General features: G+C 60.9%; 4 protein-coding genes across 4 annotated transcripts; 2 read left to right on the top strand and 2 right to left on the bottom strand.

Annotated features, from left to right (window-relative positions):
- Positions 1-800: 800 nt before the first annotated feature.
- On the bottom strand, positions 801-3,738 carry SPRG_00306 (hypothetical protein). The gene has a single exon (XM_012338408.1). It carries the CDS (start codon positions 3,713-3,715, stop codon positions 848-850), a length of 2,868 nt encoding a protein of 955 aa, XP_012193798.1. The 5' UTR covers positions 3,716-3,738; the 3' UTR covers positions 801-847.
- An 855-nt stretch (positions 3,739-4,593) lies between these two features.
- On the top strand, positions 4,594-7,419 carry SPRG_00305 (hypothetical protein; the record flags this gene model as incomplete). Its single annotated transcript, XM_012338407.1, has 1 exon — positions 4,594-7,419. One exon carries the CDS (start codon positions 4,594-4,596, stop codon positions 7,357-7,359), a length of 2,766 nt encoding a protein of 921 aa, XP_012193797.1. The 3' UTR covers positions 7,360-7,419.
- A 554-nt stretch (positions 7,420-7,973) lies between these two features.
- SPRG_00304 (hypothetical protein) lies at positions 7,974-10,816 on the bottom strand (the record flags this gene model as incomplete). The annotated part of the gene is made up of 1 exon (XM_012338406.1): positions 7,974-10,816. One exon carries the CDS (start codon positions 10,814-10,816, stop codon positions 8,003-8,005), a length of 2,814 nt encoding a protein of 937 aa, XP_012193796.1. The 3' UTR covers positions 7,974-8,002.
- Positions 10,817-11,372: 556 nt separating this feature from the next.
- SPRG_00303 (hypothetical protein) lies at positions 11,373-19,458 on the top strand (the record flags this gene model as incomplete). The annotated part of the gene is made up of 6 exons (XM_012338405.1): positions 11,373-12,239; positions 12,283-13,168; positions 13,215-16,987; positions 17,039-17,119; positions 17,163-18,281; positions 18,555-19,458. The coding sequence occupies 6 exons, from the start codon at positions 11,373-11,375 to the stop codon at positions 19,383-19,385; spliced, it is 7,557 nt and encodes a 2,518-aa protein (XP_012193795.1). The 3' UTR covers positions 19,386-19,458.
- Between the last annotated feature and the right edge of the window lie 206 nt (positions 19,459-19,664).

Below are 19,664 nucleotides of genomic sequence, written 5' to 3'. Positions count from 1 at the left end.
CGTGTGCAGGCAGCCGAGGCGGCGCGCGTCGTGCGGGCCGACGTGGTCGGTCCTGGCTTGGCCTTGGAGGCCGCGTTCATCGAAGGGTTCCAGCGAGGTGCTTGCATTTCAATCGCGATCGAAATATGTGCTGCTTCCTACACATCGCCGAGCTTTTTCCATTGGGAAAGGCTACCCCTCGATGAAAAGGCGTGCGCGGGCCAGTACTGCCTCGACTGCTTTTGTACGCCAAGATGGCCGCATCCGTGGTTTACTTGACGCGGTACGCCAAGAGCATGAAGGCAGTCGAGTCATCGTAGCAGCTGCCGCAATGACGTTGCTTTCATATATAGCCTGGTACAAAATGTCGCCTGCGTAGATAGCCACTGTGCCAGGTACACAAGTCGGCTCTATTCTTTCCATGTGTTCGTAAGCTCCAAGCGCATTGGAGCGAGACTGGGTTGCATCTCTGAAGGATTTCGTTGTCAAGCGTTTGGCTGGTGCTTGATGCAAGGAACCAACGTGGTCATGACGTGGCATGGCTGTGGCGCTGGGATGGAGACGAGTACTTTTTAGGCGAATTTGAGCAAGGCGTGGGCACATCTCGGGCGTGAACGGGTCTTCGCGGCAGCAACGGACCTCGCCACACTTTCACCCTCTCCCTTTCGGGCTTTGGGAGACACTACGTGTCAGCACTACCTGCGCAAACCAAGGGCAACATAACTAGTCCTTATTCCCTGGGCGCAAAACCAGCGCGCGAGGGTAGGCGCTGGTCTGCCAACGTTCACTCGTGGTCAAGCCCGCTGCACAAACAGTACAACTCGGAGGCGAGCGCTTTCGACTTTAGAAATCATAAAACATAAAAAGGCTACCAGCGGTGGTCCTCGGACGCGTCGTGGGCCATCATGGAGGCCATCACGGCGTCGCGAATGGCCGTGATGCGCTGCGTTTTTTCCGCGCGCTCGGTGGCGGCGCGCTGGCGGGCGAAATGCTCGCGCAGCTCCGAGGCCGTGACTTGTCCTGGCTGGCGCACCTTGCACACAAACTCCTCGTCGACGACCTCGCCAAACTCAATGTCGTACTCGAGCTCAAAATTCTCGTCATGACGTGGCGACGTCGTGTGCTGCAGCTGCAACTGCAGCGGGTGACGGCGCACGACCTCGAGCAGGCGGTCGCACGAGTTCCAGCAGCCAACCGCAAACGTGACGCGCACCGGGTCCTCGATATACGAGCGAAAATCGCTGCAGTGGTCGCAGCACGCCGGCACGGCAACGTTGCGGAGCGCATAGTCGGTGAGACGCGGAACCGTTGCGTCGTTGGCGACGTCCGCCAAGTAGACTCGCGCGAGCCGCGAGATCAAGCGGGCCTCGGACGGAACTCGAGTGTGCAGCTCGATCACGACATCGCCGAGCGTCGTTTGAACCGCGTCGCGCCCGAGGGCAGCCAGCCACGTGGCCATGAACGTCATCAAGTTGACGCGGTCAAACTTGGCGAAATACGTCAGCGCTGAGACGGCGTTGAGAACGGGCGTCGGCCGGCACCGGCCGATCCGGCCTTGGTTGGCAACAATACTATCGCCCGCTGCATCCAGTAGGAGCTCCGAGCACTGCTGTCGAATGCTTGGCGAAGCAATCTCGGGCCAGAGCTGCACAAACGCCAGCATCGACGGTGCGAGCGCCAAGTGCCGATCGAACGTGAGCCGTTCCAGCACGGCCGTGAACCGGTTGCCGGCGGCGGCGACCACCAAAAGCGACGACACGAGCTGCAGGTCAAAGTGGACGTTGTCCTCCATGTCGGCGTCGGCCCCTTCAAGGTACGCATCGAGGATACTGTTGATAAAGCCCATGTTGGCACCATGGTTCAGACCGATGCGCATCGCCGCCGCCACGCCCGGCGTCATGTCCAGCACTGGCTCGAAGATTTCCATGTCTTCCATCTCGGCCAGAGACACGGCGGGCCCGAGAAATGACGCAATCTGGGCCACGACACGGTCCGGAAGGCGGTTGTAGAGCCAGCGCTGGCGCACTCGTTCGGGGCGGGCCACGTGCAACTGCAAAAACAAGGTGAACTGGAAGATGGCGCGGGGCGCAGCAGCCGCACAACTGTCGTCCATACAGCCGTCTTCCACGATGACTGTGCCGCCGGGCTGGATGACGGACTCGACCTCGGCCGCGATTTGCGACCAAAGCGACACAATGAGCTCGACCGCGAACGGCTGCGAAATGGGCGCGCAGATGGGCGACTCGGCGGCGCCGGCCAAGTTGGCGACGAGGCGGTAGCACAAGTGGAGGCCCCGAGCGCTTTGGCTCCAGCGGCGCAGCATGGCGTGCAGCGAGACCGAGAGCGTCTCCCAGCCAAAGAAGGCGACAAGCGACGAGATGGCCGACGCGACGCCCGAGAACGACTCGGCGTCTTTCGTATACCGAACGATATCGCGAAGCAGGTGCTGGACTGTATCTCGCTCTTGTAGCGCGATGAGCACATCGCACAACACACCAAGGCTCTGGCCGTACGCCATGCCGACTTCGGGCTCGCTGCGGTCGTTGAACCGAAGCAAGAGGGCGTCGAGGAGCGCTTGGATTGACGGTTGGCCGAGAAGATCGTCGGTCGAATGGCCGCCAACGGCTTCCTGGAGCGCGTTGACGCCGGTCTCAAGGTCAACAAAGAGGATGCGTGCGGATTTGGGCCAGAAAAAGATCGAGTACCGTGGCCCGTTGTAGTTGTCCGTGCGCGGATCGGCCTTCTCAAAGAGGAGCGCCTCGGCCGAGAGGTAGTGGGTGTGGTCCGCGATAACGTCGGGCAGGGCCGCACCCGGCACCTCCTGAAAGCGCTTGATCGTCGCCGCGCAATCCGACTCGCCGTCGTTGAAAAAGTCGGCGTACTTTTCGTGCTCGGCAAGAACCACGTCGTAGGCGCCCGACTGAGCTAGCGCCTGCACCACGATCTTGTCGCCGGTCGTGAGCTGGTCATAGTCCAGACTCGGATTGGGGTGCGCGAGGCGCAGACTCACAAAGTTGAAGAGCCGAGGATGCTCGTGTGCCGCCGCGGCGAGCTTGGCCACCGCATCCGCGAAGGTCGTCGACGGCGACGTGTCCACAAGGTCGTAGACCAGAAGCGCGCGCCGACCGCTCGTGATGCGATCGACCGTGATGTCGGATGACGCTGCTTGGACAAGGCAGTGCAACCGCGTCAGAAACGTATCGTTGGGCTGCCAGACGTGCGTAGCTCCGTCGTTCGTGAGCGTCATGGCGCCGCCCGTAAACAGGGACGGCAGCAGAAAGGCCACGGTGCCAATACTGCCCGCAGGTCGCAACGACGGGGTCGGTGATACGCCGGTCGCATCGAGCAGCAAGTGCGACAGCTGCAGCGAGAATGACCCGCTCGGCGAGAACATCGTCCGAATGTACTGGCGGGCGACGTCCAACGCGTGATGCCAGTCGGCGCTCTGGACCGCGAGGTGCGCCGCCGGCACGACCGCAACGCCGGGCGACGTTGTGTACGCGTCCATGACCTCGAGCGCCTGGGCCTTGCCGAGCGGCCAGCCAAGCCACTCGTCCATCGTGCTGACGCGCAGCAGCGGCTCGACGTAGTGCGGTAGCTCAAATGTGTGCCACGGCTGCGGCACAAAGGTGGCAGTGTTGCGGAGGATCTGGATCGCCTCCTCATAGGGCTCCTTGCCGGTTGGCAGTCGGCGGAGCGGCATGGGAGCTCGCTGGGTCTTGCGTTGGCGGCCCATCGATCGGCTGTCGTCAACTGCTGGCAAAGGTCGCTGTGATTGGCCCTTCATCCGAATGGGACCTTGATGGTGTTTTAAACAGTCCTTGGGATTGGGGGGTATCAAACACCGACCAATACGTGGCAGCGGCTCTGTGCAAGCTTGGGCGGCCACATAATGGACCAGGAAACATGTGTTTTGAAGGGCACAAGAGTCGACGACAAACCCCCACGCGCGCCTCGTTTGTCATTCTTGCCCGTTTGTATACGAGTAGCTAATCAAAGCTGCGTCGGTAGTCAGCCAAGTTGTACCCTTTTCTCAAGCTCCTATGTACATGCGATACCAGCATCGATACCACTAGCCGAGCTACGTGCCACGAGACATCGTGGTCACCTCGCAGCCGCATCGACAGAGCATCATTCTGCGACTTCTACCAGCCCCTTCGCTGGGGTAGCACCAAGTTTTGATCACGTAGTCTCGCAGTCGGTTGCACGATTGTGCTACCTATCCATCAAAACACATTTCCGGTCCTGACACACTAGTAACGACGCGTCATGCTTCGCGCTCGCATACTAATACCCGAACTCCAGGATGGTTCCATTCACGCCATTGCCAAAGCCGGCTTCTCTGCAGCGGTGCATACCAATGGGCGCCGTCAACTTCGTGCTTCTTCGCGCCTTCAGCGAGCAACGATTACTGGCTGGGAGGCTACCCGATGCAGTGAGAGCAGCCGCTGTAGGACGATGTCATCGAGTGTCCGTGCGCCACAATGCCACCATCCACTCTCGACTTGTGACCCTACTCCTGGTTATGAACAGGTATGACGAAAACTGCGTTTTGTACATGTTTAAAACAAATGACCGAACAAGATGCGCATTCTGCCACTTGCCCGCTTGAAGATGGCAAGAGCAGGCGATGCCAAGGCCGCGTATGAAGCCGTCGTCGCCCAGCTGCGGACGCCATTGCTGACGGCGGCGGTCGATACGTTCGAGCTTCCGTACCGCGTGGCGCTGCGGCTCCGCGTCGACACGATGCCCAGCGTGCTGGCGTGGCCGCTTGCAGTGCACGAGGTCGACCGGCTTGCAGTGGCGTATACGCACTCGCCGGGCGTCGTGCTCGTGCCAGCGATGAGCGTGCGCATCGAAAATACCAGTGCATGGCGCAAGACCTTGACGCGCGTTGACCCGATCGTGCGGCAAGTGCTGTCGCCGACCTCGCCCTTCAAGCTCGCCCTGGCCCATGTGGCGCTGGATGCGGCCGGCTCGTCGGCGTGCCTCACGCCAGCCTCGCGACCGCCGCACACGATCGGGACGGTCGTCATCTCGCTACCGACGTTCCATCGCGGTGGCAACGTGACCTTTGCTGGCGGCCGTCACCGCTCGTTTTGCACCCAGCATGCGACGACAACACACGTCTGCGCCGTGTTTGCGCCCGACGCCAACTACCTCATCGCGCCGCTGATCCACGGTCAACGCGTCTCTGTGGTCTACCATGTCGTGGCCTCGGACGGCCCCGCGCAAACGACTATTCAGGCGGCGACGGCAACGTTGCAGTCACTGGCCGCAGCGCCGTCACACACGCTGAACGTCTTCGCGCTTCGTCCGACGGCACCTACGTCGCGAGGCGTTGAGGGCCTCGCACCCGGCGACCGCGCTTTCGCCGACGCGCTCGTCGAGACGGATGTGTACGACGTTGCCCTCATCAACAAGGTCCAGCCGGAAGGCGCACGTGGGCCCGAGAATATTGGCCGCAAAGTGAGCACAACGACCGTCGCGGTGCGCCTGCCCAACTGCGAAAGCCGCTGCAACGTGACGGTCGACGCGATTCTGTTTACGGACGCCCGCGTCGACGTGCGCTGCATGCCAGGCCAGTGGCTCATCTTTTGGCGCAAGGGTTTCCGCGTGCAGTTGGCCAATAGAGCGAGCGTGGTCGAGACACTCGTCGCTGCCATTGCACCAGGCGCCGTTCATTCGCTCGAGACACTCCTCGGGCAGGCGGATCTGCGGTCGCTCGTACAAGCGCTATTGCATCGGCCTCCGAACGCCAGCATGGACATCAGCCAAAGCGTCGAGCTCACAAACGTGCTCAGTGAGACGCTCTTCTACCTATACGACCGTGCTCTTGTCGCGCACTTTATGCGCCAGCACTGGAGTCCGGTCGACGTGCTCCACACCGCGCCGTGGCTGCCGCGCTTCTGCGCTGCGTTTGGCTGGGAGTACCTCGGGCCTGCTTTTCTCTGCATGCTGCGCCGGTGGTGCGCCACGTCGCTTGGCAGTAGCGCGAGCTACGCGCTGGTCGTGAGCCTCGCCGGCGTCTCGCACGAGCCCATTTGCGACCCGGTGGTGCAGCCTTTTGTGGCCGAGCTCTACCTGGACGCGCGGGTGCTGCTGCTCGACGTCGTCGCCCGGCGGGACGTCGAGGACGACAGCCTCGGTGCCAACTGCACGCGGGTTCTGCAGCTCGAGGCGTACGCGCAGCAGCACGTCGTCCGTGGTCGGTGGCTGCGCCACCGGCTGCCCGACGCGATCGTGGCGCTCATCTCGTCGTTTCTCAAGCCACGTGAGTCGATGCTACGTCTCGTCGAGCGCAAGCTCTACGACCCGCTCTACGACGTTGGCGCCGCGCTTTTTGCCGTCCAAGCCCAAAAACTCGCTCTGAACGACTATTGGTATGCAGCGGTCGTCGTGCAAAGCTTCTTGGGTGGCGAGTACGACTACGACGACGTCCGCTACAACGTGCACACCGTCATGGGCCTCATCGTGGCAGGCGCCCGCACCGAGCACCTGGATGCGGTGCTGCGGCAATGTGTCATCGACCGGGAGCTTGTGGTTGTGCCGGCGCTGGTCGCGGTCGCGAACCAGTGCCCGGCGCTTCTGACGCCGGCCTTTTGCGCGATGGCGTCGGCGGTGATTCTCGACACGACCGTGCGCAACGAGAGCGCGCTGCCGTCCATGGACGCGATTCTCCGCGCGTACTTTGAGCCGCTGCCACAGCACCGTGGCCACGGCCCCCGGACCAGCGTGGTCGCGAGCGCGTTTGCTTTTTTTCGGACCCACGACGCCGGGCACCTGAGTGACTTCACGGACAAGTGGCTCGCGGCCCGCCCGAGTGCGACGCGATTGTACGACGTCATCGTGCTCGTGCAGTCGACGCTCGGCCTCGAAGCGAACAAACTACTTGCGCGCCTCGGGCAGGCGTATCTGGACGCGACGGCGTACCGGGATAGCGTCGTCTACACCGACTACTGTCTGGATGCGATTGCCGTCCCGGAAGCGTGCTGCACCAACTGCGGCGACTTTGGACACTTTTTGCTAGCGCCGTTAAAAGTCGAGCACCGGTTTTGCCTCGAGCATCTCTGCGCGTCCATTGCGGAGATTGTGTCGGCGCACCCGCTGCAGCTTCGGACGCTGAAGCACAGTGTCTTGGAGTTGGACGACGTGACCATGTGGGGCAACGCCATTGGCTACACGACCGCCGCCCCCACGCTCATCGTCGACATTATCAAGGTGCGCCAACCGGGTCAGCTCTTGCCAAGTGAGCTCGGCATGCGCCTGAAGCAGTCGAAGACGACGTCGACGTCGACCGTGTACCGACGCGGCGTCGTGGAAGAGCTCATGAAGACGGCGATGGCGAGCGAAGAAACGAGTGGAACGACCTTGGGGTAGGACTTGTGTGGGAAACCGATTGGATGTCATGCATGTGTCGAGTGAATACATGTTCTCTGCCTCTACGTTCGCGTCCATCGGTGGTGAAGACGAGGCGCGTCGCTCCTACCAGTCCTTTCCAATGTTCCGAAAGAAGGGACCCACCAGGAATCGAATCTGACTCTGCATACTGTGGTGGCAAATCAGTGTCCAAGTCGCTAGCCTATACTAATAGTAGAGATATCGACAGGAATTTTCCCTCTTCACGTCAACGACGTTGTCGAAGGCTCACAACATCGGAATGAAACGATGTCATCGTGACATACCCGCCGTTACATCTCGTCCAGCCATCTACCTACACTTGGAAACGGGGGTATGAAACACTAACCGGCAGCCACATATCATTCCGACAACATGTGTTTTGAACTGCGCGAGACTGACTGACGACGCTGCCGGCATCGACACCACTACCAGACACGTCGCAACCGCACCAATGCAGCAGCATTCTGCAATCATAACAAGTCCGTTCTCAGCCAAGTCGACAAGGAGTCCACGCGGGACATCGTCGCACGAGCACAACAACAGTAAACGTTTGTTTTTAACGCTTTTACAATTGGAATGTAAAAAAACCGGAACCGGTATCTGGTCGACCAGCGCATCATCATCATGCGTCGTGAAAGAGATGGCGGATTGCATACATGTTGTCTTCCAGAAGCGCATGCACGGTCGCCGCCATCTTTGCATCCCGCGTATATGCCTCAACAAGGTGTGCTTCCGGTGGCCCCCGGTGGTGCGGCGGTCGCCGCTTGACGAGACGCGACGCTTCGTTGGCGACGTCGTCGTCCGTGGACTCCCACCGAAGGTGCCCGGGGCACCGGCGGACAAGCGCATGGATGCGAACGCACGACGCCGCGGGCAGCTGCAGCTCGGCCACGTCCGGCGCCAGCAAAAAGGCGGCAACCGCAGCATACTGGTCGCAGCAGTCGGCCGTCTCGTGGGTGAGAAACGGCAGCGCGTAGTGGTTGTCGCCATGTCGCAAGTACGAGAGTGTGTCGAGGAAGGCGTTGGCGAGCCATGCGAAAGCGGGCGACGCTTTGTCCATGTGGACGACGACCGGGTACAGGATCTCGCGCGCATCGTCGGGGTCGGTCAAATGCGCGGCGACGCGACGAGCGACCGCTTCCGCCTCCGTGGCACTGTGTTCGCTGATAAAATACAAGGCGTCCAAGAGCATCAAGGACGTCGGGCTCATCCGATCGAGTGTCACATCCGGCTCGTAGTGGCCGAGCACCGTTGACACCGGCTCGATCGATTCGGTGGCGTGATGCAAGAGGGCTGCCACGCACGTGTCGATAATCGGTGCCGTCGCGAGCTGCGGCCACTGCTCGGTAAAGCTAATCAGGGCAGGCGCCATGCCAATCCCGAGCTCGTTGCCGCATTTGCTTAGCGTGCTCCGCCAGCGGCCGTCGTCGCCTTCAAAGGCAGCCAAGACCAAGAGGCTGTAGGCGACATCAACCGTGTACGTCGCATGGTCGCCAGAGTGGTCCATGCCCTCGAAGACGCTCGGGAGAAAGCGCTGGGCGACGTCATTCTGGCGCTTCGCCAGCAGCGCGACGACACCCAGTGCCATGTCGAAAACCGGGTGGAACACGTTCATATCGGCAAGGCGCTGTACGTGGTTGGCGGGTCCGAGGTACGATGCGACCTTGGCGACGATGAGGTCGGGCAGGCGGTTGTAGAGCCAGCGGTCGGCGACGGACGCAGTCGCTGCGTGCACCTCGAGCTGCAAGCTTTGGCGGCAAATGTCGATGGTCATGACATTGTACCACGGCGTGACTTCGAAATCGGCAAAGAGGGGCGCGCCCTCGGCGAGAAGCGTCCACATTTCAGTGATGCACTCGGTCGCGAATGGCTGGAGAAGCGGTAAGCACACGGGGGCCTCAGTGACGCCCGCCAAGTCCACGACAAGGCAGTAGCCCCACGAGACGCCGAGCTTGGTGCTTCGCCACCGACGGAGCATGCTGTAGATTGCCGACGCCAACGGCTCCCAGCCAAACGTCTCGAGGCAGCGATGAATCCACGGTCCCACAGCCGTGTCGTGGTCATAGTCGCTGTCCACGCAGAGGTACATGCCGACGAAGCGCTGGACAAGGTCGAGACGTCCGAGCCGAAGCAGCGCTTTAAAGCATGCCACGACCGACTCGGTGTAGGAGTTGGTGGTGCCCTGCTCTTCGGCGTCGGCGAAGCGAGGCAAGAGAGTTTCGAGGAGAGCGGTGGGCGATGCTTGGCCAAGGAGGGCGTCGGTGGTGTCAGCGTCAAACGGCAGGCCATCCACGGTCGACGGCAGCTCATCGACCGAGCAGGCACTACGGCGTCCGTGCACCGCGTATTTCAGCGCTGGTAGGAGCGACACGACGCGGTGGCGGTGCGCCTTGAGCCAAAACAGCATCGAGCAGCAGTCGGGGCCGGCGGTAGCGTGACCGATCGAGATGGACACCTCGGGTTTCATGCTGAGCACACTTTCTAGCAGCGAAAATGGAAGCTGCATGCCTGGCGCGGGCGCGTAGGTGGACGCAACGACATGGTGGCAGCAGTGGGTTGTGTACTCGACGAGCACAGCGTCGTAGGCGCCAGACGTCATCAGCGCGCGGGCAAATCGGTTGTCGCCGTGCGAGAGTGCGTCCAGCGCGTTGCGCTCTAGCACGCAGCCAATGAGGTTGTGCTTGTGGCGCAGCTTGGCCGCGAGTCCACGCAGCGCATCGATGCTACTACTGATCACGCTCTGGGGACTCTCGACGGGGCTGTCGTAGACGAGGTGGTAGACTAGGACGGCGCGGCGGCCCGACGTGATGGGCGCCACCGTCACCGTTGTCGTCGCCGCCATCGCAGCGCAGTGGGTGCGCGTCAGCGCCGGTGCATCGCCCCATATAGTATTGCTGGACATCCCCTCCCGGCACGTCACCGCGCCACCACTGTAGGTTGTCGGCAACAAGATCGCAATCGAGCCAAAGCTGTTGGGCCGGCTCGTCGCTGGCACGAGCGCATCGGTGGATCCAATGCTGTCGAGCGCCAAGTGCGACAAGTACAGAGACACTGGAGCGTACACTTGCAGACCGGTGATTAGCCGCGGCAACACGTCGTCGTTCAACGACCTCTTCCAGTTGTCGCTCTCGATCGTGAGCTGCGCCGCCGGAACGATGGCAACACCCTTGGTCTCCATGTAGGTGGCCATAACTTCGTAAGCTTGGTGGTTGCAGAGCGGCCAGCCGAGGTACTCGTCCATGGTACTAACGCGCAGGAGGGGCCCCTGGTGCGTCGGCAGGTCAAACGACGTGAACGGCAACACTTGCTTGATCGAGCGCAAAGCTTGGATAATGGGTTTGTAGCTCTCTGCGTCCACGGGCGGGCTGGTCAGCAGCGTCGCCTTGCCTCGCGTCGCCTTGGCTCGCAGGGTCTTGCGCGCTGGCTTGGACGACATCGGCGCCGTTCAAAATCGACTTTGCCCTTTCTGGGTGGCAAGATCATCCGGATGCGGTCGAACGAATTAAAACATGTATTAAACAGTTCCGTGTCTACTATGCAGCCAACCTACACACCGCGTACATACCGGTATCGATGTACGACGAATTGCCGTGTGAAAACGATACATGGCAGTCGTGTGCGTATTTGCTGTTTGGTACTCTCCACGAGCGTTGGCTCCTAGTAGCGGCTCTGGCTGTTGCGGCGTTTTCAACATGGCGTATAAAACAAATCCATCCCGTATCCGGACGTTTGTCGCTGGCGGCCAAAAGATCGCGGAATGGACACCGTGCAGATCCGCTTCGGACGGCCGCATGCGTCGCTCGCACGGATCAGCGGCGCCGACGCCGACGAGGCCTCTTCTCTGCCTGCGTTGCCGCTGCACCGACACGCGCCGTCGCCGGTGCGTCGGGCGTCAACGTCGCGGGCCACGGTATCCACTGCATCCTCGTCACCGACACGGCTGCGCTCATCATCGCTTCTTGTAGATGCTCGACGTCGAGGCCGTGACCGCAATGCGAATTGAGACGAGCGTTGCGTGTCGCCCAAGCAGCGGATTTGTCCCGACCGTCGTCACGGTGCCCAAGGTAGCCCGCATACCGCCGCCGCGCCCGGCCGCAATCGTGATTCCGACACCGCCGGCAACGCCGTTCGCTCGCGCGGCCAAGCCAAAGCCTCGCCCTATTGTGGTGGACACACCTCTTTCGCCGCCGCCTGCTGTGCTATGCACGTTGAGCCAACCGCCAAAGCGGCGCCGCTCTGTTGTCGACGCTCCACCAGCCCACGCTGCCGAGGTCGAGGCCCCAAGTTTCTCCCGCGAGCACCTCCGAAGGAAAGAGCACGACCGGTGGACGGCTGCCGTTCGGTGGCTCAAGGAAGCCCACTACGCCGATGCGCAGACGAAAGAAAAGGCAGCGAGCGAAGCGGCCAAGCGCCAGCATCTCGTCGACATGGCCAAAACCGTCCGCGAGCAAAATTTGAAGCGCTTTACAAAGCCTACGCCGGTGCTGCCGAAGCAGCCTCGACAAAGCCGGACGCCAACCGCAGTCGTCAGCCTGCCGCCCAAGAAGCCACCCGTGCCACGGCTCGGGAAGCGCCGGTCCACTAAAACAGTTGTGCCGCCGTCGCCCGTCAGCAATCAGAAAGAGGTGGCACCGCCACCAGCACCCGCAATACCCAAGCGAAAAAAGCGAGCTGTTGCGACAAAGCAACCGGTCGACGTCGCCAGCGCCGTGGACGAGACGTCAAAGGCATCGCTAAAAGCCCGCCGGGCTACGGCGCGGGTATTCATGGAGCAGCAAAAGCAAGACCGCGAGAAGCAACGACGGCGCGAGAGACAATCGGAAGCAGAGCACGCACGCGCGCGCTACGCAAAGCTCCAGGTAGCCGTCGTTAACAAGAGCTGCTATCTCATGGTGGGTATAGCACGTCGAGACGGTTCGACTTCAGCGGCTTCACGACTCGGTGGCGCTGGCAAAAAAGACCAAGCACATGGAGACACTTGTACGTGCCCAGATGCAGTCTACGACAGAGCATGCCATGGGCTCGGACACACGGCCATCGGCGGGACGGGCGTTCTGGCCGACGGACGTCGTCGACGACGACGAGAGCGTCGACACGGAGGATGGACTGGATGCGAACGCATGGCCCACGTCACCGCCCAACAATCCGCCAGTCGACGACACACAGTCGGAAGCTGAAAACGACGATGAGAACGACGATGCTAGTAACGACAGTAGCGACGACGACGACGGCGCAAGCACCGAGCCAGAGGACGCGTCGGCACTGCGCAAGCTCTATGCTCTCAAGCAGCTCACCGACTCGCTGACGAACCGGTTATCGCAGTTGTCGCAGCCACCGGTCGCACCTCCGCCGGCTATAGTGCCGATCAAGTGGCAGGACACGGCGACGGCCGAAATGGAGGAGCGCATCGAAGCCGCGCTCGAGATGTACGCGCCGCAAGCGCTACCGGCACCGTTCAAACCGCCCGTCTATATTCCCGCCGAGGCACCGCCGCGGTCGGTGCCGTCGTCCGTGTCGTCGTCGGCGTCGTCGCTCGACGCCAGTGCGTTTTACCGTCCGACGCCTATGGCACAAGAGGCGCCGGACGCCTCCGACGATTTGCCAACCACCGAGACGATGCAATCGCGTGTGCCAGCAGCAAACAACCAAGACACGAGCGAAGACGACGATGACGACAGTGACGGAGCGCCGTCCTGGCGACGTCGACCGTCTCTCGTCGACGAACGACCGTCTTCGGCATGGCGCGTGACGCCGATGCTACCCCGCCAGCAGCGTGTTTCAAAGACTCGTGCGTGCGACGGACGACAACGACGACGACGACGATGATGATCTAGACCGTCTGATTGCAGCCTCGAGGGACGCATACAGTGTGGTCGATATGTTTGCACAAGAGCTTTTGCAGCAGCAACAAAACCAGCAAGCGCTTCGATATCCAACGCCTCGGTTCGAAGCCGTCGAGGACACGGAAGACGACGACGACGACGGTCACCGCGAGCAGCGCCCCAGCTGCATGGTATCACCGGACGATACGTTCGTCCGTTCAAGCAGCGACAACAGTGATGGCGCTCGCGTCTCCGAGCACGACGACTGGCCGGCGGCCTTTTTGGATCGTGCTCAAGTGGCGGGTCGTCCTAAAGAAGGACAAGACAAGGGCGCGTCAGACGAGGACGCTCCAGATGAAGGTGCTTTAGACGGCATGGCGCAGTACGCGATGGACCCTGATGTCGAAGCCCTCTTGAGCGAAGCGCACCGCATCTTGTCTCGCGAGGCATCCACCGCCGAGACGACACCGCCCCGCGTCTATTGGGACCATATGCTTCTCGAGGACGACGATATGGCACCAGCTCTGCACCGACGGCCGCGCGTCACGATCGTCACAGAGGAGGACGTCATGGCGCAGCGGCGGCAGTTTTCACCGCGGACTCTATCCCGACAACTGCTCGCGGCCGTCGAGTTTCAAGAAACGCTGCACGAAGCGCAGATGCACCTCGAGTCGCTCGAGCACGCGCACGAAGTCCAAGAGACGCAAGACGAGACGCTGGATTGGAGTCACGCAGTGCGTGCGGATGTCGATCACCTCTGCGAGTCCCATGCGCTTTTGCAAGACACACTGGCGTATCAAAGCCAGCTGCACGACGAAAATCTCTTGCGGCAGGCGCGCGACCTCCTCGAGGAGCGGCTCCAAGCACAACGGGACACGGCCGTGCAAACAGAGGTCCCGCTTCGCCACGATGCTGGCACGGAAGCTACGTGGCGTCAGGACGCCGGCACGATGGCTATCGAGGCGCGCGACGGTGGCACGCAGTTTGCGCTCCGGTTGTCCGTCGCGGTGCAGAGCGATGCACTGACCGTTGACGCCGAGGCAGCGACACCGACGCAGTGGGTCCACGTCGAGCCGACGGCGAAAGACGACGTCGACTACGACAAAGAAGAGGAAGACGCACCCATAGCACGTAGCGCCATCATCGACGCTGATGTGGAGAGTGCAGTCAACGAGAGCCAAGTCTACTCGGACGCGTTCGAAGCCAGCGTGGCGCGACCGGCGTCCGTTGTCGACAACAGTATCCTTGAAGACGACGAAGACGTGGACGATGACGCAGCACCTGAATTCGATGGCGGTGACGGAGACGAGATTGCGGACGACGACGGCGCGTACTCGGAGGGCTTTGAAAGTCCGCGTAAGAGCTCCATGGCCGACAGTATAATCGACGACGAGGACGAGAACGACGGTGCGGTAGCGAATATGGCAGCTGCGATTGTGTCGGACGACGTCGACGATACCATCGTCGAAGAAGACGACGCTCCGATCTACTCGAACGACGTCAACGATGCTACAGTTGACGACGACGCCGTGCCCATCTATTCGGACGGCTTTGAAAGTCCGGGAAAACCTCCCATGACTTTGTCCACACCAGACGATGAAGGCGAGCAAGTCGGCGAAGATGACGCGTACTCGGAGGCCTTTTCCAGCCCTCGGAAGCCGACGTCCGTCGCCGACAGCGTGCACGGCGAAAGTGTGTCGGGGAGCCCGAGACATGCGTCGGTCGTCGGCAGTGTTGCCGATGACGCCTACTCGGAGGCGTTTGAGAGTCCGCGGAAAGGGTCGATTGCCACCAGTGTACCAGACGACGACGACGACGCCGACGTGGGCTCGTTCGAGGACCCACCGCCAGTGCAAGAATCGTCTGGCAGTATCGACGACGAGGCGCACGAAACAACCGGCGCGTTGGCACCAACAGCGTACACGCCGCTGCCATCGTACACGCCGTCGTTGACACCATTGTCAGCCTCAGCCACGCCGAGCCCGCGCGTGGAAGCGTACTTGAGTTCGCTAGCTCAGAGAGACGCGACCAAGGCTCAGTACATTCGCCACATTCTGGTGCGCAAAGCTAGCGAAGACAAGCTCTTGGAGCTCCGGTACGCCCGTTTGACGTCGGCCGGAGCTCTCTCGGCGTGGCAAGTGGAGATGGAAAAGCTGCATCTTGACGGCGCTCGCACGGCCAACGTCGCCAAGTGCTATGAAGACATGATGTGCTTTCCGCCCGAGAGCCAAGACGAGGTCCGCGTCCTGGCCGAGGCGTTTGGTGGTTCGCTTGCGACATGGACACCGGTGCTTGCACCGTCACTGTCCCCCTCCGGACCGTCTCGTCGGGTTGAGACCACCGCCGGCTCGACCCAAGGCAGCAACGATTATGCAGACGAGTTCGAAGCAGCGTCAAAAGATGCATCAAACGAGGTTCTTGAAGATAACAACGACGAAACGGTGGTCGAGGCTAGTGTCGAAGACGACGACTACAACGACGACGCCTCGGTGCCAGATGACGACGCCTCGGTGCCAGACGATGATGCGTCGGTGCCAGACGAAGAAGCACCACCCGACGTCTATGACGAAGCGAGCACCAAGGATGACACTGGACTGGAGTCGGGTGTCGTGGACGACGCTGTCGCAGACGTCGAGACGGCTGTGCGCGATGATGCTGTCCCTGACGACGTTGACGAGGACGAGGATGGCATTGACGATGACGAGTCGGCCAAAGAAGACGCTGAGATCTACTCGAGCGACAACTTTGCTGCGCCCTCGGAGGACGTGGCCGACGTGTCGGAGGCACCGGTCGCGGAGGATGACGACCCGGCGACGCCGGTCAACGACACACCCGACGACGTCGGTGTTAGTGGTGTCTATTCGGACGACGATTTCGAGGAGCACAAGAGCACGGTCGACGAAGCGTCGCTTGTGTACTCGGTCGACGGGTTTGAAGCACCTGCCAGCGCCACGGATGTTTCGGTTGTCGACGTGCCCAGTGCGTCACTTCCAGCCGATCCACTCGTGAACGACGACGCGCCGGTGGAGACTAGCGAGCCCGAAGACGACATTGCTGATATCCCATCAGAGACGTCTGAGGCCGAGGCCGAAGTGGAAGACGACTATGACGATGACGCACCGGTAGCCGACGCCGAGACGACGGCCCAAGACGACGGCGAGTATTCACAAGATGAGTTTGCGTCCGGTTCGGCTCCGGTGGACTCTCCAGCTGTCGCTGCCGGGGTTGAAGCCGACGCCGACGATGGCTACGGCGATGATTTTGAATCGAGTTCAAAGAGCGGTTCCGGCGAAGCAGCGAGCAACACGTCGGAGCAGCTACGGCGGGCGTTGGACGAGCTCCAACAGACGCACCCGCGGCTTGTGTCGGCAGAAGAAGACGCCAAGTACACTCGGCGCAAACTTCAAGCGCTGGCCCTTCTCGAAGCCAAGAAAAACGCAATCATCGCGGGCACAAAGCTGTCAGAGCTCGCCGCAATTGACAACTTGGTCACGTACTCGCTGCAGCTCAACGTTTATGAAGAGATTACGAAGCAAACACCCGTGTTTGTCTCGGTGGCGCAAGATACAGCAACACCGTCGGCGGCCCCAGCCACTACGGTGGCTGCTGCCCCCGAGCCCGACGACTACTCGGACTCGTTCAGCGACGACGAAGAGCATACTGATGTTAGAGGCTACGTCGCTGAGACTGCTGCGGCACCCGATGGAGTGATAACGCCAGCGCCCGTGGTCCCAGCGCTGGCTTCGAGCTTGGACGAAGAGGAGCAAAGACTCCAAGCCCTTCAGGTGCGTCAAATGATATCTGATGTAGCCCACTCAGTCATGTGATACCTCCAGGCGGCCGTGGCAGCCAAGCAGCAGGAAGCCATGACGGTGCAAGCGCTCGTCGCGAAGGAAGAGCGCAGGATTCTCATCCACGTAGACCTTGCTGTAGCATCGAATGAGCTTCAACTTTATGTAGGAAACGATCGAGACCCTCCAAGTGCAATTGGATCAAACCGAACGGCTCGTGGTGTCGGAGGCAGATCGACTCGCTGCGCTGCAAGCAACTTCCAAGGACGTGGCCACCGTCGACAATCCTCAGAGGGCACAAATCGACGACGCCAGCGACGAAGTTGCTGGTAGCCACGAAGCCGATGCGATGGCGTGCGACGACGCTTCGCTCGACGAAAGCTTTTCGTCCGAGAAGGCCGCGCCCTGTGAGAGCGCATCAATCTTGGTGAAGGAAAGAGGCGCCGAGGTAGCTCACGTGGACAACGATGATGCCACCAACGATCTCTTGGCTGATGACGATGACGGCTCCGTGGAGCTCTCTGTCGTCGATGGCGAGTCGCTTTCGGACGTCGACGTCGCCGACGCTTCCTTTGGAAGTCAAGATGACGGCAACGATGACGAGCCTTCTATCGTTGTAGCTCCATTGGCGCTGGATGCGGCACCAACGATCGACGTTGCACCGGCACCGACGGTCCCACGCCTGGCTACGACGCCGCAAGTACTTGACGACTCGTTCTCTAGTATTGTCGACGACGAGCCACCGAGTGTCGATCTCTTGGACGGTTTTGACGTCGTCGAAGCCGCGCTGCCTGCCAACTGGCTCAGAGAGACGTCGGTGCAAACAGTCGCTACAATGGAGACGCTCGATTACATCGAAGCCGCTTTACCGCCGGTCGATGCCTCCGGTGACATCGGCGATGTCACGATGACTTCGATGGACTACCTTGAAGACGCCGAGGCACCAAAACTGGCGACGGCGATGTCATTTCTGGACGCGTGTGACCACGTCGAGGTTGCCGAGTTGGTTGCATCGGCGTCTCAATCGCCCACGGACGTATTTGCCTCGTACGATCACGTCGAGATGGCCTCGTCCGCGCTCCCTCTCTCGACAAATGACGTGTGCTCAACCGAGCGAACGTTGGTGGCTGACGCTGAGAGAGAGGACATCGACAGCCAAGATGGCGGCGGCGCAGATTCGGATGCTCTCTCAGACCAGCACCTTCTTGACGACTCGGTGCCGTTGGAGGGCGATATCGACGTCCACTACGAAGTCGAAGCTGTCGAGATGCCGTCGACGGTTCGCGAAGTAGATCTAGCGTTTCAAGGGTACGACTACGTGGAGATTGCGGAAGAGCCGCGCGCACTGTGCACTCCGCCCAGTAGAAACAACGCCGTTCCCGTCTCGGTGGCCACGGAGAGCAGTGCAGTTGTCGACGACGGTCCTTCATCATCTTCAAGCTTTATAGCCGATGATGCCGTTGACGGCGACGGTCGCGCACACCATCGTATCGATTTGCTGGCTGATTTCTCATTTGTGGAAGCTGCCGAGCCGCCTATACGCCGAGACCAACCGTCGCAGGACCTTCCCTCAACACAGCTTGACGCGTACGATTACGTGGAGCAAGCTCAAGTACCCTCTGTGAGCGTCAAGTCCGAGCGCATCGAGGAGCTGCTAGCGACGCCACACGTCGACATTGGCGCCCTTGTCACCGCGCTGTGGCACAACATCGAGCAAGACGTCTGGGCAGACGTGCTCTGTACGGCCACTGTGGAGACGACGTACGTCAATGTCGAAGGCGAGCTCGACAGTGGCGACGAAAATGTCATCAACACGGCAGACGACATGGCCACTGCCACGTCGGATCGCGTCGATCGACTCGTGGATGACATCTTTAGCGATGTCCTGCACGACACACTGCTGTCGCTTCGACGTCCAGTCCCGCAGCAGACGACTGTTCCACGGCCATCGACGCCACCGATGGCGCCCGTGTTCAAAGCCGACACACTGCGCGACGTGACAGCATTCAAAGCCGAGTACACCCTGATGACGCAAGCGCGTCAAGCGTTTGACTGGCAACAAATCGATGCCGCTTTGGTCGGTGGGGTCGACGTCGATGTCGATCTTCCAGCAAGCACGTTAGCGGCACGACGGCGGTTGATGCAAGATTGGCAGCGCGAGAATGCTGCGCCGTCCGCGCGCCCGCCGGTCGACAACGTACCGAAAAGCGTGAAGGAACTCTTACTCGACGATACGTCGGGCGCTGCCGTTGCGTCGGTGACATCTCGCCTCGTCAAGAGCACCGTCGACTCGGAGGCGCGGATCCTCGACGCTATTTGGAGCCAATTACTCGATGAGGCCGTTGGTGGCAGTCTATCGCAATGGCCAGCGCTCGAGAACGCAGACACGTGACCGCCAAGGTCGTTTTGATATGCTAGTAATATAGGTCTCGCAGAAGCAAAATTAACGTTACTGCAAGTGTGTGACTCTTCGAAGCTCAAACTAGTTGGTGTTCGACCTGAAGCCGAGGGTGACGAATCACCGACGTTGTCATAATGCATCGTGAAACGGTGTATTGTCCCTGATTCCCGCTGCTTTCCTAGCGCCTCAATATTTCCATCATCAGTGGTCTTAAAAGACATATTTGCGTCCGTGTCTTTATGCCCATCATACGAGTAAATGAGAATAAAA

This window comes from Saprolegnia parasitica (assembly GCF_000151545.1).
Source record: "Saprolegnia parasitica CBS 223.65 unplaced genomic scaffold supercont2.1, whole genome shotgun sequence".
Taxonomy (NCBI): domain Eukaryota; phylum Oomycota; class Saprolegniomycetes; order Saprolegniales; family Saprolegniaceae; genus Saprolegnia; species Saprolegnia parasitica.
The sequence above is the reverse complement of the archived record's forward strand: the minus strand, read 5'-3'. Positions and strand labels throughout refer to the sequence as shown.